Below are 23,106 nucleotides of genomic sequence, written 5' to 3'. Positions count from 1 at the left end.
CTGAACAACTTCGCCGCCATGTTTCGCCGCCATGTTTACATTAGTAACAATCACCGCTGACCAGGACGGAACAACGCGCACGGATAGGATTAATCTCAGTCTCCAATCAATGAAATATCTCTTCTGAGATTTAAAAGGCTTTGAAAATAATCTAATTCTAGGCCAGCTTTTCCCTATAGATCCGGTAGTTTTTGGCTCACAATGATTAAATTGAATGGAGGAAAGTGATATGGTTTCTCACTTCTTTACGCCGCTCTTCCGCTTACGAAGAAGCAAGATCGTCCTATGGTGAGCGAAACCAACTGCACTCATGCTGTCGCTGAACATTCAACATAAACCCTTTAGTTCCCAGGAGTGATTATCATGAAACTAATCCCAATAGTATCCTTACATAATCAGCAAACAGGTGCTAAGAAAACTCAAAACTTATCGGGTGAAAGTTGTTATCTGGATATAACACTAAATTCTCATAACTAATTTACGAGGAAATGTGTAGCAGCCAAACGGGAGGATGAACAATCAGATCTTGGGAGTTAAAGAGGTAAGGTATAAAAGCTGGTTCCATAAATTCTGGTTTGGTAGAAGATGTGTCTCCTGAGGCGGGCAGCGTTTTACCGCGACTAGACAAAAAAAATTGAATTCTTAAAGCCTGCTACTTGTGTGTCAGGTGTTAAAGATTTTGCCTGAGGATTTCAATTCTATGCAATTTTTAGATGGAGTTCATATGCGAACTCCACTGGTGAATTAAAAAAAATCAGTTCTCTTTTATGAATTTGGAGTACCTTTCGCGTTTGAGTTTTAGTATCCCATAGTGATCAGGGTTCATCTGCTCTGGTCAACACGTAAAAATTTTCTATCATGCCGGCCTCCTTTTAAACTGTCTTTTAAAGCTCAAAAAGATCTTAAACTTTTCAGAGAAGCAGAACTCTTGCGCAATAATAGTAAAGGATACCAGCCACGAGCATTTTTGAACTGAAACTTGTTAAGGAACTGGTTGAGAGCCGAGGTCACACAAGGTCAGATTTAGGGTTAGGGTGAAAGCAACGAAAGAGGCAAACCGTTTTTTGGTTAATTTATTTTGACACGCCGTCAGGAACTTTTCAAGGAAGGTAAGAGTTAATGGGTATGTTACACGGAACAGTGTTCACACATAACAGGTTTACGGAAACATTTCCTTTAAACTAGAAACAGTTCTCCCAATTCGGAATATCACCATGTCATTGCAATCTGTTAACAACACACTAGGTACTGGCATCTTTCCTTGTTGTAAACATTCAATCTATAGGTTCCAACGTTGCGAGCTGCTGATTAACTTTGTAAATTAACTAATCAGTATATATTTGTTGTAATGATTATATCAGTTTTTTGAGAATTCAAAAACGTTGCGTTCTGTAATCATTGATTGCTAAGCTTTATCAGATGATAAATTAATTCCGATTACTCACCTACATGAGATGCGCAAAGGGGAAAATAGATCTTTGACACTGATTTTTTAATTCAATGTTTCTTTTTTAAGTTTCCTAGGCTCTTACGCCTTAGTCTAATTCATCAGTATTCGAAAGCAATAGATTTGTGTGCTCACAACAGGTGCATAACACCTACATACAAAAGGCAAGCCCTGAACCAGACAGATCAGCTCAGAAAAACCTTAAATTTCACGGCGGAAGAAGCGAAACATTTTTATTTTCTATCCTGAGTTATTAAACAAAATTTATAGAAGAAAGGACTATGGTTGACAATGTAAAGCCATGAAATAATTTTTTCAAGTGCCTATGACACGAAATTTTTTTCGCATTTTGTGGCTAATAGCTCTATTTAAAATTAGAAGTAATCGACCTTAGCGCCTACCGAGTTCTCCTTGACCATTTTTTGCGCATTGAAAGTACGATTTGGCGGCCAAAAAGTGTCCCTATTAAGCGCGCGGCTAAAACGATCATGTTACATAGTTGTGACGAAGAAAACTGTGAAGACACGTCGGCAACCACTGAGGAGAAAGGAGAAATCTAGAGGAAAGGACGAACGTATTGCGTGGCCGAAGCAACATAGATGTTAGCTACAAGAATAATGCACATATACCGGGGAATTTTTTACACTACTTTCCAAAGGATGTAGCTGTATGGCCAAAATGGACGCGTTTCGATCGTCGACATCGAGAAGATTTTACTCTGCAATATCTTCGGCCTTTTGCTCCGTACCGGCTTCGAAGACACCTTTTATGAACACATATCACTGGTCAAATCACGGGAAGATAATCAATGAGTTTAGCTAAAAAAAAATGCTGATTAAGGGGCCTGTTTCCACACCGTACACGTTTGTTCAACATTCTTTTCGGCTGACATTTCGCAAGCGAAGAATAGTGAGCTCCTTACTCCTTATAGATGTTTATTTCACGCGCTTGAGATGTACTCATACTCCTTGTCTTTCTACATGACTAAATTTGCGCTTTTCTTATCGTATGAAAATCCTACCAATTGTAGTTTCCATCATTTGTAATGAAGTTCAAGCTCTTTCCATGATCAATATCCTGTTGCGTCACAGTTTTCTACGTTATCACCAGCTAATTCGTTACCAGTCCACGTGACACTTTTAAGACAAATAAAGAGCACTTTAGGGCCAGAAAAAACCGAGTTTTAAGTTTCCTGAAATTTTTCTTCTACCGGAATTGGTTTGTACATATGATAAGCTAAATATTTACGCAAACAAACATTTCGTGTCATGGGCACTTTACGCAATTTTGTCCTTTGTTTTTTTCACGGGTATCCTGAGATAAGCCTACAAAGCTAAAAAGACAAAAGAAGCAAAACGAGGGATCGTAAAATCCAAACTGCACTGTCCTTTCATATGGTTATTTACTATGTACTACTTACTTTCTAGAATTCCAAAATGAAAACGCATGAACGCATAATTAACTTTTTTACTTTTTTTTTTGTCTTCCTGCACGAAATACAAAGGGTCCAAAAGGAAATTCAGGGAGCGCTATGAACAATTTGGAGTTCAACAGCGCTCGTGTCTTTGATTCTCAATCAAGGTTATACGACTCTTTTATCGTTTTTAAGAAACACGCACTGCAAATCTCACGACACAAACCTTTTCACGCCACACTTCTAGACTTTCAAATTACGTACAAATCCTGATAAACAAAGCAAATTATCTTAATTGTCGAGACATCTTGCTAACCGAAGAAAAAAGGTTAGTTCGTTCAGAGCTAACATAACGAACCGTTAAAGTTAGGTTGTTCTGAACCTACATTAAGTAGAAAGCTTGAAGTGTCAGTATGTCAAGGAATTGCATATGAAAATATTTTTTTTTTATATGACGATCGAGGAATTGTTTCTGTAAATGGAATATTGAATGGTGTATCACGGCACATATTTTTGAAAAGCAGAGACGGGGTTCACTACCAATTTAATTTACAGAAACTGATGGCTGGTAGGTATTGAATTAAAAGTACCAGCCCTGGTGTATGCGCAGTTTAAGATAAAATGAGACTCCAGACGAGATATTGTAATACTGCCCGTGTTTATTTCTTAGCTATTCGGCATCCAAACATTTCTTTCAAATTTTAAAACACAGCTTTATCTCGCTCGTTTTATTGTACTAACATCAAGCTTAGAAAATCAAATAGTATTATGGAAACGGTAGATAATTTAGTACCATGAAAAATCAAAGATAACTTTACAAGCAATTTGTACATTAGTTCCTTACATGAAAACATTAGCCGTGTTACATAAACTGGCCATAAAACTAGAAATGAAGGGAAGAGAACTACCCATAAACGGTCGCATGTACCCATAAGTCATTCAGCGTCGGATCTAGACTCGTATTCTCGTGCAAATTTTACATCGATGTTTGATCTCACTAAGTTTACCCGCCAATCATGTTGCACGCCATTTATGAGTGATTGCAGAACGTGCGATGTAAAGTGACAGAAATACCAAAGAATGAGAACAATGATGCACAAAGCATTTAATCGACAGTTGTGGACGGTTTGACACGGTTTTGATTTGACGTCATGATAAATCCCTTGTTTAAAAACCACACTAACGGGGCTCTTGTAATACAAAGAAGAGGTCTCCTATAACGAAGATGCCTTACTTTACATGTTGGTTGGGTTTTTAAACATTGTCCAGTTTCAAAGAGAGAAAATCCAGTTCTAGCCGATACCTTGACTAGCATCGAGTTTAAGTTCATGAGTAACGTCATTCATTCAATTGTTTGTTGTTGTTTACAGCACATCGACGCTGCGTGATCCTCTCACAGACGACCTTTTGAGCACAGCTTCCTCCACAGATTCTTCTTGAGGGAACTTGAAATGTTTCCCGGCCTTGCGTGCGAATTCAGCATCGTTACTTACTCGGTCAGAAGGTTTCTTGGGGGTTGAGCCGGAGGGTGGGGTTGCAGTTGGTGCTGGAGTACTACCTGCGGCGCCGCCACCACCTATAACAATACAATTTTCATATATAAGAAATCATATCACGTACGATGTAGGTCAGATCTTACTCCATTTCCTATTTTAGTTATGCATCAAATCCAATATCATGTACCAGAGCAATTTTTACATTTCAAAAGAGTAGGTCATATTACATCAATCAATGTCCGATGGCACTCAAGTGACCAGCACACCAAAAGCTTAACAATAATTGCAGGTTAGATACCTCACCATATTTTATATAGGTCAGACATCAAATTACATATTATACAGGTCGTAAAACGTAATTCAACGCTCATAGGGTACTAGAGTGACCAGCAAGAAGCTGCAAGAGAGCAATGACCAATATAGGTCAGATATCACGCCAAATTTCATATAGGTCAGATACCACATTGTATATAATGTTGGCCACGTAACTACAATCAATAGTCACAGGCTGCTTGAGTGAGCAGCAAAGAAGCAACGACCTCAAAGAGCATTACCGTAACGGAAACATTTATTGTGGTCAATGCACTTGCGTAATTAAGGTGACCTACATGCCGCCCACACTAGAAGAACATGATGATGATGCTGCCTAACTACCTTTTTCCTTCCCACTTCCTTCTATTACTATTACCAGTGTAAGGGGGGGGGGTTAGATCCAGCTTAGGCATGTCTTATACCAAAAAATATCTCCGGAATGCCCCAAAAAACTGGTTCAGAGGCTAAAGCAAGGATTACAAAAGTAACACAGCTCTAAAAGGAGAAGTTTTACGTAATTGAGTATATCGCACTCAAGCGAATAGAAGTTTTGGTATTTCACCTGTACTTTTCTCATATCAGCCTGTAAACTTGGATCTTTTGAATCGAATTTATTTTTCTGATAACCACACTAAAAGACTAATTTGGAAACATTTCGATAGAACTGATCATAAAAATGTGCCCAAAGCACACAGTATCTTTAAATTAGAGTTAAACGCTTTACATTCTTTCAAGTTAGGAACAAACCAGAGGCCAAAACAGCAGGTTAACATAGCAAGCATCTTTTACTCCCTAATGTCTGCCAACTCCAGTTTTCTATAATTAGTCAAATTGATCTAGCTGTTGAAGATGAAAACTATACTCAACACAACCTTTACTTGCCAAATTCAGTCTATTCAACTAAGTGAAAATATTTTAGAACTGCATTGAATTCACTGTAATTGTTTTAGCCAAAACCTACTTTGTCGATGTTGATAGCCTAGTGAGCATGATTTCTAGTTACTCGGTCAGGTAATAATCTTAATTTCACGTAATCAACGTACCAGAGAAAAACTAATACACATTTGCATCTTGTTTTGCCTGAACTTAAAGTTGAAATGACGATTAAAAGTTCTAATTTTCGAAATTTAGCCTGTACGTCAAGTAATCAATAAATATCCTTGTAGTTCCTATGCGACCAAAATTATACTGTAAATGAAACTGAAAAGTTTTCATTTAGCGCTCGGGATACATTATCTCTCAAAACAAAAGAGGTTCCCGATTGGACCCCTGGAAATACGATAGATATTCTGGATGGTAGCGCCAACTTTTGGGGGTTTCGTGGGGGAAGGGGCGGTGGGGGTGGGGGGGAAGGAGGTCAACAATGTTTACCCGCCCCTTTCATGAATTACTATTATTCCAGATCATCCCCCGCTTTAACCATCATACCTAACCACCGAACATCATGGCAATCAAAATTAAAAAATACTGTATATCGATATGACGAACATTCCCGGGTTTATTTTCAAGTTGATTGTTTTGCTAAACATCCGATTTCAAGGCGAAACGCATAGCATTTTTTCTTATACTTTACAGAAACCTGATTAAAACTTAATCGGCATCAAAGAAAACTATGGTCTTTCACAGCACTTAATTAATTTACACTCGATTTGTACAGAAATTCTCCCATCATAATCAAATAATAAGGCGCGGATCGAGGTGGATTTCAAATCTTCCTTTCTCTTGGTCGTATGTGCTGTTCGTTGCATGGAAAGGTTTAATTATTATGCTGGCATATTGCTGACGTCACTCAGGAAAACCTCAATCAAGTTTCTCCAAAAAATATTGCGTATGGGTGATAGCTTTTAATTTTATGTTACTTTCCGCCAAAGAGAAGAAAAAAAACGCACAAACAAGTAAACAATTAACAGAAAGAACGAAAAAATAAAAGCCAGCTATCACATGAAGCTTTTAGAGTGTTTCAATGCAGTATCGAGCATGTTCACATAGGTGACGTCAAACAATCCTGATTGTCAATGTTATTCAAGTCGGCAAATGGTGGTCTTCTCGTTGCTCATCCTAAAGAATAGCTTCTTCGACCGACTCTTCTTGAGGTTGGTTAGACTTGTGCCCTTGACCAAAGGCATTTGCCTTATTTCCTAATTCGAAATCGTCATTGAGGGTCGATGGTTTGTCGTTGGATGGTTTGATGCTGTCCATTTGTGGAGTAACACCTTTCAAACAAGACTCATTTAACAGGAGCACATGCATACATAATCATATTATCCCAGTGAAGCGAAAACAAACTACGCAGGTAAGTCAAAGAGCAAAACCAAAAGAGCTGTGTTTGGAATCTGTTTTGGAGTGGAAACAAACATTTTATAAATCTAATCCATGAAAATAAGATATGAACTTAATTTAGGAAATACCTGGCAGACACATCTTTGCCAAAGCCTCGATCTCAGCTTTGGTCAGGGCGTAGTTGTAGATCCTGAACTCATCGATAAATCCCGAAAGTGGACGGCCAGCCTTGTGGTCACCGATTCCAGCCCTTGAAAGCCAGTCTCTCGAAAGAAGTCCACCACCAATTGTCATGTTACGCAATTCACCGTTGACATAGATCTTGGACTTGCCTGTAGCGGAGTCGTAGGTTCCTGCAATGTGGGTCCATTGATCTAGTAAGAGAGAAAACGACGGAAGGAGGATTAGTTAAGCATGGCATAAATATATAACGCAAAAACGTTTTGAAGGAAGGTCTATAAATCTTCATTAAGAGATAAAAACAATTTCATCAAATTCGAGCTTGTGAGTGTAGTATTCTCGGTTAATTTGGACCAAAATGCAGAATTTTAGATTTCACGCGTATTGCCACTATGTTTGTCTGAAGCGGTTGCCAGCTGAAATGATGCCGCAAGAAGGAAACCCGTCCTAAGGGAGCAATGTTATGCTGAAAAGAAAATACATAATGAGCAAGCCACATACCTTTTGGCACCTGCTTTCCCTCCGCGGTGACGCTGAAAATAATGTGCTGAGTCTCATTCCTGTGGAACCAGCGCACAGAACCATAGTTCACCTCAAAGTGAAATTGACCGCACTGATGACTGATACCAATGGTATCAAAGACAGATCGGCTGCCTTCGATGTCCTTCAAATTGATAAAAGCAGCAACTGTGACGCCCTCTCTGGGTTTGGCCTGGAAGGTGTCCCCGTGGAAAAGAATGTCCCCGCAGTAAACATAGGCGGCATTTCCACACTTGCTCTTGGGAAAGTTGACCACAATAGCACCGTCTTGAAGGATGCCGTTATTGGCATAACCCGAGGAGTCCTCAACCACATTACCCTTGGTAGTGTTGAACTGAAGATGTCCCACGAGGCGCTCTTTCATCGAAAACAAGTAAATGATTATTAGTAATTATTCTGATAGAGCTGCGAAAAAGGCTCCTTGAAGCTTTAAGCACCAAGAGAAAATAGCGTTCCTTTGTTTTCCCTGGATGAGCACCTAATGAGATTAAGAGTTGCACTACAACTCTCCTAAGAGAATTTTTCCGACTTGCAGTATTGAGTTTTCCAACAGTTACTTATTTTTCCAGGCATAGCTTTTTCTATTTGTTGTTAGAGCGATACATCTGAGGTACTTTCAAATACTCAATGAGAAATCATAGAACAGACACTGTACCTATACCCCTCATCATTTTCCACAATAATTAAATGAACATATACAAAATGTATTTAATTGTGGTGAAGATGATCGGTGGATTTATACTCACTGTCAATTGCCAAGTCAGCTGCTGATGGACTGTCTACATAGCTGGGGATTCCCTCTTTTTTGGCCATGAATTGGCCAGGCTTTGGGTGCCGACAAGAAGCCAATGCACCTGTAAAGAAACCTATGGTCAGAAGAGGCTCGACATCATATTCAGTGCCAAAAGAAACATCGTAATTTGAATGCAATTTCTAAGTTCCAATTCGGTATATTACTGAAGGTTTTTTAGTGAGATTACACTTTGATCACTGGCTACAGGCCCCCTGAATGAGAGCTTGACATGGAAAGTTAACGGATCTAAATATTGCTGATATAGCAACCGTGGAAATCTCCATTTTATTCCCTATTTAATCAGCTTGTGCACCTTACAGTTTTATTTACTTTAATGTGGTCTTGCAAGCGAGAATCGCGTTATAAACGTTATAAAAGAGTTAGAAAAATTGTTTTTCACGTCGAAAGGACAAATATGTTCTGCATATCTTTGTTTAAGCCTTCTTTTTAGTCCAAACTCATATTAACACCTACGAGTGTTAAATCCATTAAAATTCTATTGTTCTGAAGTTCAACAGGTTCTGAATGGTCAAGTGGCAAAATCCTGTATTCAGTGAGTCTTTGATCGACCCGAGAAGGTCAGCAGTCTTGACTATCACGTCACGGTACGTGATTTCCAGAAGCAGGTAACGGTATTGTTTTGAAAACATGAAATCATTCGCTAATGATTTTGGTTGTCGACTGTAAATATTTTTTTTTCGATTTTCCAGCTGTTAGCTTTTGTAAGAAATTATTTTCTTGTCATGAAAAAAAAAAAACATTTTTGACAGAAATCTGCATCAAAAATAATCAGTTTGTTACAATAAGCATTTTTGTGTTTGTGTCACCCAACAAATAAATCGATGGTGGTCAAAGAATCTGTGCGAGCCTCTTGAAAAGAATAAAAAATATATTGGAGAAATACACATCGGCTCCACTAAGCTAATTCTTCGTAGGATCTGAGGTCAAAAGAGTTCACTGCGACGTACATTTGAGGCTAATTTCATTTGTGCCTTGAAGCTTCAACTGAAGTGCACCTATTCTGATTCCCTTAATGCTCAGTTAAACTACATCTGTTTTTAGTTTCGTCTGAACGGAATTGACTCTGAGTCATCGGGAAACTGCAATCCTCAACATTTTCAGTAGATTCATGTCATTCAAACTTTACGCAATCTGCAGGTATCCAGACAATGTCAAGACGGAACCTCTAAATTTCACGGTGTTTTAAAGTTGTCAAAGAACCAAAAAAGTATTGTAAATATTGTGATTAAAGTTAAGAAAACAATATCCATGTGTATTGCTTCTCGTGGATTTGCTAGTAAGTGCACAGGTTAGTTTATAAAGGCCTCTGGCCCCGGCGTTTGGCGGTCCACCGATTCAGACTGCCACTAATTCTACATTATGGCCTTGCATATCAAACTGTTAATTTCATAGCGAACTACGCTTTTTGAGTTGCAGCATCGTTTTACGGTATCCTTGATAGCTCAGGACATCGATGACCACACATAAAGCCATGTCAGTCGGAAATTATATGGGGGTTTGCCTATATAGATCAAACAATTATCTCTTCAACATTATGAAAAAAACTAACAATTGATCGTCTTCTGTAGCATTTAAGGCGATTACATCGTCGTCTCAACAAAATTATCATCAAACTCATGTTGTTACAAGTTGAAAACTGTATCCAGGTTAAAAACCGTTGAATAATCGTTCAAAGCATCATTTGAAAATGCACTTACCGCTAACGGTCAAAGCTATAAGGAAGACAAATCTCTCCATCCTTCCTAAAAGAAAAGAATACATCAAATTCAGAATTTGTTTGTATCAAAAAAAAAATGTTTTGTCGTTTAACAAAACAGAACTTAATTATCAGCTGGTCTATAATAACCGATCGAAAAATAAAAGTGTTATGAAATTTTAACATAAATATTGACTAACAATTGCCCCTCTGCCGTCGTCCTGTGAACGCTGTATAATCAAGCTGCTTGGACGTATCGAGTACAAGGGCTGCTACCTGCGTTCTTACAAGACCCAGAGAGTGAGAGGTTAAGTACAACCTACAGTTACGTCAGTGGAAAATTCTTGTTTCTATAACCACGAAGACTTGCACAAAGAAAAACACGGCTGCTTGTAGCAGGTAGAAGACAGGTTGAATTAAGACCTTTCCAAAATAATGCGCCTCGTTGGGAAATATACAAACGCAAATGGTAGACGATGGTCATTTTCTTACCTTGTGAAACTACCAAACCCTTAAAAAGTCCTTGTCGAATTTTGTTGGTTGAGCCAAAATGGCCTTCGAGTTTCTGGTATTCTTATTTGACGTGTCTTATCTGGGAGTCTTATTTAATCAATTGCACATTCCAAAGTCATGACCCGGGCATTCTCTCACTTACCTTCCATGAATATTTCACAGCAAATGACAGAAAAGGTGACGGTCGTAGATAGAGAAAATCCCACTCAAAAGCACTTTTATTAATGAAAAGAGAGGCTGGTGTATTTTGCAATCGCGAAGAATCATTCAAGAACTCTGATTTTCTCTTGCAATTTCGTGTAACTTGTCAACGGGATGTTCATAACCCTGCTCCGCAGGATAACTTGCCAGTCACCCGATCAGCCATTGAGAGGCGACAAATTGTTGACACCACCAGTCAAATTCTATTTGTGAAGTGGCCACCTTTGTTTTGTTCAAACAAGTAAGAAAAACTTTCACAATGAAACAGCATACAAGCAGGACCAAGTAGAGAGAACTGAAACGGACTAAGTTCTTAGAAAACGCATTACAGACTGAAAAACCAAGACTCATCGATTTTGGCCACAAACGACGGGTTCTAGCTTTTAATTTTTCATACAGGCTTCAGCAAAATGGTCTTTGAATCTCCTCCCTGTTGTTAAATCCTTTCCAAAAGATAGATACTCGGTTTTTTTTAAAGCTCTGAGGTTAGGTAACTGCGTTTGTGTTTTACTAGAAGTGAACTAAGAGACAGTAAATCCAAGTAAAATAATCAGTGATGCTCGTTGACCCTAGACAGGTTGTTTGCTTCCTGAACGGGTAGGTCAAGAATTGGTCAAGTATATACCAAAATTATCTACCAGTGATTAAATCTGGGGAAAAAACAACTGATACTACCATCTTATGGCAATGTTTAGTAACGATTTTCTGTATCCTTTGCGAATTCAACACTTTTACTCAGGGCACATTTGTATTGGCACTCAATTTATTTTTCCTGGCCCATAGATTGCATTCTTATTCGCGCGCTTTGCCCCATGGGTTTTAGTCATGTGAGTTCCCTGTTGTTTAAAGATTCAGCCGGTGAATCAGTGATTGTTGTTTTGATAGTTTTACCAGACACTTTTCAAATCATGGGGAAACACATTTTCTCTTGGGCTCGTTTTAAAAGTTGTTGTTTGCTTGTAAACTAAATGATAGTGAAATCTTGTAAATAACTTCCTCTCTATACAGAACTAATCTATCCTGTCATCACAAACTTATACCCCGCATATGTTAAGCTAAAACAAAAAACAACATACGTTGACTGAAAAAATAATGATATCTGAAACCCCTTGAAATATAACAATGGCATTATAGCTAACTTCAAAGAGACGTCACCTTTCAGAAAATTACTTTGGAGATTGCATGAAATGGCCTCGTACTTTGTTACACAAGAGGAAAGAAATTTGTCTGTACGTCACAGCAATGGAGAAAAATAGTGATAAAGAAAAGAGGACTTGCCGCAGGTGACATGCAGTTTGATTCAATAATTTAACCTTAAGACTTTGACTAAAGTCAGGAAATTCATAACTAAGCTAAAACAGTGTGTCTGGAATATGATGTCCAAATAGAAAGTGAACAAGCATTGAGGCATAAATACTACTACGAAAATCCCAATTAATTTTTTTCTAGACGTCTTTATTTTTATCTTTTGTTTTTAGGATATACATGTTGCAGTTTTTATTAGATTAGTTTTTAACAAAGAAGATTTCCGTCATTACAGCCATCTGCGTAACAGCGCATTATTATATACAAGGTCGCAGAATTACACTTCCGTTTCTATTCACTTCTAACGATTATAGATTTTTTGAGCGTCCAATTTAATTATTTTCACTTGCTGTAGGTGTATAATATAATTCTGCGAATAGGCATATCTCAGCATGATCTATATCAGCGTGAAATAGTGAACTCGAACGTGAAAGTTTCTGAAAAATAGCAACAGCGAGACTTGATAAGGAACTTCAGGACAGCTGGTCTTTCATTGACGAGGAAATATAAATGATAGTAATAACGATTATTGGCGGGTGTAAATAGCAATAGTAATAGATACCTTCACACAGTAAATGGTTCAAATCCAGGAGTAATAACCGATCGCTTTGGACGATTCTCCCGGGCTGTAATTTTGAGCAGGGCTGTTGACGCAGGACATGCCTGATGCTTCAATTCAGGTCCTAAGGACTTACAGTTTTAGGGGGTCTAGTTACTTTAATCAGACACCTTCTTTCCAGCGCTTGGACAGATAGTCTACGTTTTCAGATATTTTTAACTGGAGTGGTCTAGTCAAAATTTAAGGGAGGTCCTTACGGCCATAGCATAACAATGATAATGTAAAGATAATGATAATAGTGATCATTATAATAATAATGTAACAGTAATATTAATTACAATAACAATGGGAATAATACGGTATGCGTCCGCAGGGACATGCAATAGTTGCAAATTTACTCGAAGATTAAACCGCCGCACTTAGTTTATTAAGTCAGCTAAATAGAAAGTTTTTCCTCTTCAGTTTGTCAACAGTGTCTGGCAAACTGGCAACGGTGTCAACGTTTACTTTCAGTTAAGGTGGTTTCAAACCTTTTTCAGTAACGATACAAAATCAATGAAGAAATTTTTGCACTCATTTAATTCAAATTTGATGTTCCTCTTGATCCTCTTCTTTCACTTCCCGACAACTTTTCTTGCCGCCTTCTCGCCTCGATAAGGCGTAATCACTCCTCAATAAGGAAGGTGCCGTTTGTTGGCGCGAAGACGAAGTACTAAAAGCTCTTTGCGGAACAAAAGCTTTAATCTTTGAACAACAGCATCGGGCAAACACCTTCTTAAATCCCTGACGGTAATTCTCACTGAAAACTGCGTAAACCAATGGATTGAAAGCGCAGCTGGCGCGCATGAAAATCTCACAGGCGAAGTAAAGTGACTCTGAAATATCAACTTCCTGAAAGAAAAATATTAAATTGGCAATCTGTAGTGGTAACCAGGATATGATGAAAACTGCAACAACGGTAATAAGCATTTTCACGACACTTCGTCGTGAATTACGTCGTTTAATCAAGTTCTTGGATTCCTCTTGCTCCATCTCTCCAGGTGGCTTTATGGACCACAAATGACGACAAATCACTGAGTACAAGGCAATCATTACGGAGATTGGGAGACAAAACATTATAAAGAATAAAACCAATGCGTAATCCCTGTGCGCCGTGTTCTCGTCAAAGAGTGGGGCCCATTTTTCGTCGCAGGTCAAGCCGCCATTGCTGTCTATAGTAACTTGTAATGCGTACAGCAATGGCGCAGCTACGGCGGCGGAAGTCACCCAGATGAAAATTACGATGCAGCGGAAGACACGTTTGTTGATGATACGCCTCAGTGGCATCAAAATGGCGAAGAATCGATCGAAAGCGATAGCGGCTAGAGTGAGGACTGAAACAGGAACCAACATGTATTGACCAAAATTTACCACCTGACAGAAGAATATGCCAAGCCCACGGCGACTCATTGCCCAATCGTATTCGTCAAAAATCATGACAAAAAGTGGAGGAAAAGAAACCAGTGTGTAAAGAATGTCCGCGCACGCCATGTTCACAATTAGGAAGTTGGTCACAGTGCGCATGCGGAGGCTTTGCATGACAACACAGATCACCAACACGTTGCCAAATAACGAACAAATCATAACCAAGGTTGACAAGACTGCCTGGATGATTTGAATCGACACGTTCAAAGGGAGACTTTCTGTCGGTTCACCGCCAGAAGAACTTGGCACCACTACACTTGAGTTATTCATTTTCCTTTGGGAAAAACATTTGAAGTTAAAAATTAAACATTCTAATAATAGAATTGAAAAAAGAGAAGGACTAAGAGATCATTTTCTTATGAAATTTGAACGAAATAGATACGGTATCAATTTCGTTCAAATTTCATAAGAAATTTGAACAAAAAAAAACAAAAAACATTTGAAGTTAAAAATTAAACATTCTGATAATAAAATTGAAAAAAGAGAAGGACTAAGAGATCATTTTCTTATGAAATTTGAACGAAATAGATACGGTATCTATTTCGTTCAAATTTCATAAGAAAATTATCTCTTGATCCTTCTCTTCTTCCAACGCTCAGTTTAATTTTTTTTTTCTCGTAATAGTTAACATTAACTCTGACAATTTACAATTTCTTCAAGCAAACTGAAGGAATAAGAAATGTTCTAAGTTAGACTTAACTTAAAAACAATATCTTTTTTCTTCTTTCCTTAAGATTTCCTTGTCCAGTATTGAACAATTTTTTCGACATTTCGCAAATTTCCACTTGATGGCCATTCATCACTGCGAAGTGTTTTAGATCTATTTAAATTGCTATTAGGAAAGATGGGCGTTAATTTTTTGTGATTTGGTTCTATCTTTTCTTCTTAAATATGGGAATAACGATGCCGTAACGACCGCACATCCAAAGTAAATATATTTTGCCCAAAAACCACTTATACTTCACTACATTTTATCGTCTAGTAATGTGTCTAAGGTAACACTCTGAATCATCTTAAACGATTCGCCGTATTTTTTTCTCCTTTCTTTCTTTTCCCTTTTCTTTTTCATTTCAGAAAAATTATTTACGCACGTGCCTCTATCAGTGCTCACGATGTTTTTGAATAAATCTCGACTTACAAGATTGACTTTCAAATTATTCATTATGTATTTTGTACATGGAAGGTTTTGAAGAAACCCCTATAGGCAGTAGAAAAAGATTCAAATCCCAGGGGATCAAGGCGCAAATACGTAGATCAAAACCGCTTTCAATCTGTAATGCATCAAAAATTTTCTGTTCATTTTACTGATTTGCATCTCTTAGGTGTGTCTTTTTGCAAAGTTAAAATTCACATATGACTTTAAAAGAAAGAAAAGTTACCAAAAATCTGAATTGATTTACTTAAGATATATAACCAGAAATGCTCTAAACTAAGTCCTCCAGTTTGCCCAACTGAAATTTGGCTTAAAACGATTAAATATTTATTTTACCGTGGCGCTGAAAGTAATAGCATCTGACTTAATTTAAACCTCACCTGATAATACAACTAAAAATTCATTTATGCTTCATGCGCGCAGCGAAGCCCCATACTTACAAAAAAATGGTAGTAATACCACAAGAATCGTTCCAGTTATCGGAATTTCTTTTCCCGTTTAGTCAGAATTTAGTAGACTGAACTTGTGGCTGATTGTCTCGGTTTCCTTTCGAAAAATAATTATGTTCAGTTTATAGATCCACTGTTTGATATGGTCGTGCAAGCTTCCGCAAAGAGTGTTTATGTTGTCCTAAGTCTGTATGACAGATGCACGACAATGTATAAGTGGATTGGAAGCAAATAATTGATTTCCGTATTCTAGAAAAACAGAGGAAATGACTAAAGATTAACAATTCAGAATCAAATTTCTTTCGGTTTTCTTTTAACTTAAAAATTCCAATTGTCCGTTTGTCAGAAATTGCAGTAGGCGGCCTCTCTACAAAACATCCTTTGTATTTGCAATAGAAGTTTCCCGCTAAGTTCACCTTACTCACCTTGGTGTATTTTCATAACGTTAATTCAAGGATCGTACATTTATATAGGCCCAGGGGGATTGCTTAATTCATACTACTTTTATTTTGGAGGGTTGCTGGGTGTAGTTTCCTCAACAAACATGAAAAATAAGGATCATTTTTTTTTAACCGAAAAATAACAGCTGTGTCGTCATGTTAATTTTTAAGTGTGGTTGAATCATTACACTTCTTTAATGAATGAGGCTTCTCACATCTCGCATGAAAGTACACAAAAGATGATTTAATCCCAGCTCCGTGACTGAATCATATTGTAATTCTATTTTGCTTTAATGAGAGCAGTGAAAAATTGCCATGACTGTCTTTGCGAGAAAGAAAGATGGACATGGATGTAAAAGCTAGTCCTTAAGCACATGTTAGCCGTTATTGGAAGATTACATCGTCAAAATTTGAGAAACAATTCACATCATACGTTTTCACATCGCTACCATAAGGATGATAGAAAAGCGTAAAAGAAATGGTTGACAAAGGAAAGCTCGGAAGCCCTTAATTCGTCTATTGTCTTTTAAATCTATGTTAGACAGCATTTCCCTTTTTAAATCAACTTAGCCATACTCTCTTCCACTGATAACGTGAATAAAAAGTTAACAAAATATTGTGTTGGTAGAATTAGAAGCAAATATATCCAGAATCTAGTTTGACACGCAAATTGAGAGTTTCCACTCGTTAGGAATCCCAAAATACTGTTTCCACCTGCTTCGATTTTTTTCGAGAATTCAGTATGCTCTGAATCTTCATCAGATGATGATTAGTGACTTTGGTGTTTTCAAGATAAAAGTAAGATAAATGACCAGAGGAAAGCTTCGTCCCTTAATTTTTTTTTCTGTGATTTTCTAAAGACAATTTTTCAAAAAAAAAATCACTGAAACGATGGAACTTAGCTTAAAGGAAGTTTCTCTTAAACTTGTTTCTGGTAGAGTAAACACCCAAAAAGACTAGGAGATTGTTATCTTGCTTGAATTCGAAGAACAAATGACAAAGAAAACCACCAGATTTCCCAACCAGTTTCCACTTCGGAGTCGGATGTAACTTAATGTTTTTCAAAATACTTGTAATACTTGCCTTCTTGTTATTCTTTATCAAATAAAACTCTCCACGATTTTTCTCCCAGGCAACAAACTTTATCATATGATTTCAGTATCCTTTCAAGTTACTCTTTAGCATAAAACCTCTTAAGCCGGAGGCGCTGTGTATATATAACTACTTATATTATAAAAATAAACATGTTCGTGTCAAAGGGTTTCATTTTCATGTTTGCATTTTCATTTCGAAAATTTGTATATATGGACGGAAATAAGAATTACTAAATTTCATATTCATCGTCAATGGATTTGTGTGTACATGACATTATATCGACAAATATCTCTTAAAGAGAATTTTATCTTATTGATTTTATATGTTTTCCTTTTTTATCAATGTCAGCGCACGGTTACCTAACCGAAATGTTTTCGCCTTTATCAAATGGTGTCTATAGCAGAGTGCCAGGATATATTGGATTTATTTCCACTATCATATATTCGGCAACAAGAGATTTAGATAAACGGAATGAAACTGACCCAATGTAAACTTTTTTTTTTCATCTCGTACAAGTTATTGATGAAAAAGTGACGTTAAAAACAAACGCACTTCGTCACCCTCACCTTACTCACCCCCCCCCCCCCCACATGAAAAACAGCTTGTTCCAAAGTCTTTCCAAATATAGTAATAAAACATCGACAAGAAGGAGCCTAAAAAGCTTTAATATGTATTCGTGGCCACATCGAGGAAAAAAAAGTATTAATTATTTTCTATTCCCGTCTAAAATGGTTTAAACATTTCATTTACTAGACGCCTCAATAGAAATACGATTTGCATGTTGTTGCAAACTCGACTTATCTTGGCTTGTTCCTCTTATATACAGATAAAACAACATTTTTCGATACTATTGTTCCCAACCATAATATTCCGTGTGACCGCTATTTTTTAAGGATTTTCGAATTTCAATATTTGGGCTAAAGGTTTTGGTTTACGGTTTTTTTTTTAAAAAGCATCGACACTGCCGTAAGCAAACTGTTTATTCTCACCAGTCTGTGAAAGTTTCATGTAGAACGTGCTCAGAGAATCCGGTTGCAGGCGAAGAAAAGTCAGCTTGATAAATAGTGATGAATAGTAATTTGGACTGAGCTTCAAATGACATTACAGAGACAAAGGGAACTATTCTGACTGGGTCGGTCTTTTATGTCATTTGTAACTCTCCTGTTCAAAACTAATCATGATAGATGTCAAATCTCAAAAGAGTGACCTAGAGATCGTTGCTATGTTTATCTTGCAAATCCTTAAGGATCCATGTACTTCTCCTTTGAAACAACCATGAAAGACATTCCCTGTCACTCATTAATCTAAGTCCTTCACGAGGAGTTCCTGACAAGTCGTGATTGGCCAATTTGGTAAACTTTCAATTGAGATGCATAGGCAAGTTTTCTAATCTAAGCAATTATAGCTGATTAAAATGGGATTCAGCCGTCATCCTGACTATGGAAAGAAATAACTATTATGTTCTTGTCAATAAAGGAGCCACGGTAGGAAGAAGCAAAAGTAAATATCTCGAAAGCAAGTTCTACCAAAATAGCATCAAAACAATTTCGCTTCCTGAGTTGATACTGCCTCAGTAAGGTTGACCAGTTACCATGGTAATAATTACGGAGTACTATCGCTTTGAAATAAAGCTCTTTTGCCGAGAAGCAGCCAAGCAGGCAATATGCGTTCGTTAAGTTTTCCATTTTTTGTAATATCTAGACTGCTTTTTCTTTTCACCAAGATCTTGTTATCAGCACGGAAACGAAAAATTTTTAGCTCCTGTTTTCATGTAGAATTATTGTTTGAGGTTTAATTGGTAGAAAGCAAAGTAACTCCACTAAGCCCTTCAAATGACCACGTCATCAGCATATCAGGTTTTTTTAAGACCTTAATATTTCAATTTGTGTTGGATGGGATATTTCCATGGTTCTTCTCAGATTTGATTGTAGAGAAACATTTGCAATCATTATGATAGACAGATAACAATCGAATTGACGACAGGATATCTTTTTAAGGGCCAGAGTATAGTTCTCTTTAAGTTTTTTTTATTGCTCTCAATCTAATCTTCCCGACTTCTCCCTTGAGACACGTTAGATAAATATCATACAACAGGATGTAGGTATTATATAAGTCCAAATCAGTTCCCATATTTGCTTATACTCGTGTCGTCCTGAAAACTTTAATCTAAACACTGTGCCGCAAAGGTTTAACATGAGAAAGCTTTCGGCAGTTGAAGTGACATGTAGAGTTTTTTCAAAGTGTAGACAATTGTTTGCTGTCTGAAAACTGAGTTTCGTTCTAAAAATATTTCTGAATAAGTATTACGACGCAAGGAGTACGTTTCACGCACATATCGTGGCTGGTCGTACTTTCTAACCCCACCTTTAACCAGGATATCAATGCAAATACCACGGTAGCATTTTAATATCTTAAAAAGAAATATTTCAGGCCATTTAAGAGAGATTAGGCAAATGCATGTTTCAGTTGAGCAGTCTTAAGACGTGTTTAGGACCCTTATGTCGCTTTTCCTCGAGATGAAGCCTAATAGATCCCAATCACGATCATCGCAATGATACAAAAATGAGGTACCTGGTATCAAGCGCATGTTTCAAAAAACAGAAAATTGAAATCCTCTTAGAATCGCACTAAGAAATCTCCAGACAATTTTGGTTGTATTAATGAAACCTTTACCCATTGACACCATTTAAAAAGGGTTAAACATGTATGCTGTACGTGATTCTAGGATTTCTGGAAAACAAAAAGATACTACATCATTATTGTAGCTTCGGTACCACTTGTAGTTTAAACGCAATCGAGAAAAGATAACGCTATTTCTAATTCTTACCGTGATAATTATGGCTTAGTAAGGTAAGAATCGAAGTTTACTTCAGTCGTGATAGAGTTTCCGCTGGCTGCGGAAGTCTCACCGCGATGTTTGGCTTTAGAGGGGCTCTTTTATTGTTAGTCTCCTTTCTAGCAAAAGGTTTTTTTTTTCAGTTTTTTATCGACGCCTTGGATCGCTTTTTGATCTATGCAAAACCAGTAGATTAATTTCGGCATTTTAAATAAAAGCTTTTCCAATGACAGTACAACCGATAAAGTGGTCAGTTTTATTGTATATTGTGTATTGAAAGCTCTTAATTCGACGTATGTGCCTGACAAAAGGCCAAAATCTCGCCGTGGCCTACTTGGCTGTTTCCAAATTTATACTTGCCGAGAAAGATTTATTTGCATGCTAAGATAAAATCTGATAAGACTGTAAATTGCTACTCGGTTTTAAACATCAATATCATTCCTAGTTCATTAAACGAAAGTTAGCAAACTGAAATAGCACTTGTCGATATTGTTTCCGTGATTTGAACGTTTTTTGGGGAATAATAAAAGACTTTTGTGTACTTGGTGTGACATAGATCACAAAACTACCGAAATCCATTAGGAGCCAAACAAGAGGAGGAAAATTGCATTAATGAAATCCATTTAAAACCATTTACACCATGTCAAATAGTAAATTCTAAAATGATTTTATTGAAATTTAAGCTGGTTTCATCTACTAAAGTCCCCGACTTATAAGTCAGTTTAAAGATTTGCGGATTTTTTTTCTTAAAAGATTTCCTCTGCCACTAAGTTCAAGTTAAAGGTGCTTCTGGATAAAAATTGATTCAAAGCTGTTAAGATAAGGCTATACCAATGCTAAACGGCGAGAAATTTGATTATTGAGAGATTTCTTTAATGTTTACGGTTTTTATCTTGTCGTTAAAACTAAAAGTTCTGTCATGATCTTTTATGGGGAGAATTCCATTCTCCTCTGCCTCAGATCAATATAGAGTGCAATGGCTTTCAGCCTAAACTCATTTGTTTTAGCATAAATCTCAAAACATTATCCTCAATGGGGAAACGCGACTATCTCAGACAAATACGGATAAAAGGTCGCTCAAGTTCTCAAGTTCTGTTGGCGTTGAAGTTGAAGTTTTCGAGACTCGTCTTTACTTTCTGGCTACGTTATAAATTTATTTTGAGTGCCTGGTTATTTCGAAAATACCTAACAATAAGCGTGAAATCATAGTGAAAGCACGCAACGATATTTTCGGCGATATAAGATATAAAATAAACCACTTTACTCTTCTTGTTTGTGGTCCAAGATACGATAAGTTGAAAAGAAGGAGCGAAACATTCAGCTCGTGTAATAATAATTCAGCCGCGTGAAAAACGGAGATTGATTTAATTACTTCCCAAAACTCGTTTTTTTTTCCGTTCATGATGCAGCATTCGGCTGGCTTGACTCTAATTTTCTCATGATGTTCGCTGCGTGCACATCATGAACTGATATGTAATTCCTAAAACAGATATAATTCATAAAGGACTTTACCTGGACGATTGATCGCTTGTTTAGCATAAAAACCCTCTCATTCAAAACCTGCAAGCTGATGGATGGCAGGATATGGACGCTTTAAATGAAAGTAGACTAAATTCAAGGTTCAAGTAATAGGTTAGCCAAGATACTGGCTTAGGCTTTAATTATTCTAAATTTTGACGTGTTTTCAGAGTAATAATGCGATTCTCTTGGTCAGCGGTTTTCCCATATAGAGTAAAGCTCGCTCTAGCGTCAAGAGGAGCAAGTAACCAGCAAGGCGAATAATGTGAAAACTACAAAGCGGCTCTTAGCAAACTCTAAATAGTGCAAGCTGTAATTCAATAACATCCCATTTCAATTTAAGTTTCTGCATTTGAATAAACTACGGCTATTTATGAAATCTTAATGTCTTCAAGATAGTATAAAGAAAGAGCTTCCTGGCTCTAGTTAATCAAAGGAGTGAAAGCAGCTGCAATGAGCAACGTATGGGCTTTATCACGGAAAATCGCATCTTATTTTTATTGAAGTTTCTGTTTTTAAATAAACTCAGGTAGTCCGTGAAATCTTAATATCCTAAAAGTATAAAGAAATAGCTTCGCGGCTCGAGTTTTTCAAAGAAATAGAAGCAGCTGAAATGAGCAATGTTTGGGCTTTATCATGAAAAATCGCGCAAAAAAACCGATCTATCTCGCAAAATTAAGGTAATTCTGGGAATGAATTGAAAATCTTGGTTTCTTTTTTAGACTCGATACATTTCAGAATACTTTTCTATAGAAAAACTAAAAACGCTAATTTTGCATTTTTTCGCTGGAGAGGCAGAGTGGGTCATCTTCTAGCACAATTTAACGAGTAAACTTCAACTGATTTTTAAATTGAATAAGAGGCATATCTGCGATGAAATACCCGCACGGTGACGTGACGTGACGTTTCTTCGCTTCCTATAAGCCCTCTGACGCTTAAAAGGAGTTCATTAGTCAAATGTTCTCCGTTTGGCACATTCGAACATGTAAATCAAAACGATTGATTGAAACACTTAAACAATATTATCAGTTTCACTCCATGATGCTTTCAAACTTGCCGTTGAACTGGAGCTGATCGGTGGATGGAAACCCGAAATGAAAGTAAGAAAGGCTTACTCCTGAAGCTTATGGTTTCAGGACGAAAATGCATCATTGATCAGAGCAGAGTTTGGAAAACAATATCATTTAGTAACAAAAATCGAAGGTTTCGTTTTCTTACTTTCACTTCCTTAAGATCCAAACAAACCCATCTTTTTGGCGTAGTGGGACTGAAAATGTCATCTTAATGTAGAATTCCGGTAGTCGTTGCCCGATGAATGCTAACTCAATCATAAATCATAAACAAAGCCGGATTTGTGTACCAACCCTTCCGTCAAAATCGCTCAATTGACCCGG

The 23,106-nt window shown here is 37.2% G+C and overlaps 2 protein-coding genes across 6 annotated transcripts; both read right to left on the bottom strand.

Moving 5' to 3' along the window:
- Positions 1-3,500: 3,500 nt before the first annotated feature.
- Positions 3,501-10,778, bottom strand: LOC131786110 (uncharacterized). Of its 3 annotated transcripts, none has more exons than XM_066160987.1 (6): positions 10,672-10,778; positions 10,181-10,225; positions 8,416-8,523; positions 7,631-8,026; positions 7,078-7,323; positions 3,501-4,437 (listed from the first exon to the last, which is right to left on the bottom strand). In XM_066160987.1, exons 2-6 carry the CDS (start codon positions 10,218-10,220, stop codon positions 4,226-4,228), a joined length of 1,002 nt encoding a protein of 333 aa, XP_066017084.1. In that variant the 5' UTR covers positions 10,221-10,225; positions 10,672-10,778; the 3' UTR covers positions 3,501-4,225. The 3 variants fall into 3 exon arrangements, with proteins under 3 accessions (XP_066017084.1, XP_058959084.2, XP_066017091.1); XM_059103101.2 differs by lacking the exon at positions 10,672-10,778 and adding an exon at positions 10,380-10,484; XM_066160994.1 differs by lacking the exon at positions 3,501-4,437 and adding an exon at positions 6,134-6,882.
- A 1,502-nt stretch (positions 10,779-12,280) lies between these two features.
- On the bottom strand, positions 12,281-21,836 carry LOC131786135 (RYamide receptor). Of its 3 annotated transcripts, none has more exons than XM_059103137.2 (2): positions 21,707-21,836; positions 12,281-14,495 (listed from the first exon to the last, which is right to left on the bottom strand). In XM_059103137.2, exon 2 carries the CDS (start codon positions 14,489-14,491, stop codon positions 13,340-13,342), a length of 1,152 nt encoding a protein of 383 aa, XP_058959120.2. In that variant the 5' UTR covers positions 14,492-14,495; positions 21,707-21,836; the 3' UTR covers positions 12,281-13,339. The 3 variants fall into 3 exon arrangements, with proteins under 3 accessions (XP_058959120.2, XP_058959119.2, XP_058959121.2); XM_059103136.2 differs by lacking the exon at positions 21,707-21,836 and adding an exon at positions 17,347-17,467; XM_059103138.2 differs by lacking the exon at positions 21,707-21,836 and adding an exon at positions 15,815-15,916.
- Between the last annotated feature and the right edge of the window lie 1,270 nt (positions 21,837-23,106).

This window comes from Pocillopora verrucosa, chromosome 1 (genome assembly GCF_036669915.1).
Source record: "Pocillopora verrucosa isolate sample1 chromosome 1, ASM3666991v2, whole genome shotgun sequence".
Lineage (NCBI taxonomy): Eukaryota > Metazoa > Cnidaria > Anthozoa > Scleractinia > Pocilloporidae > Pocillopora > Pocillopora verrucosa.
Note: the sequence above shows the minus strand (reverse complement) of the source record. Positions and strands in the feature narration are given on the sequence as shown.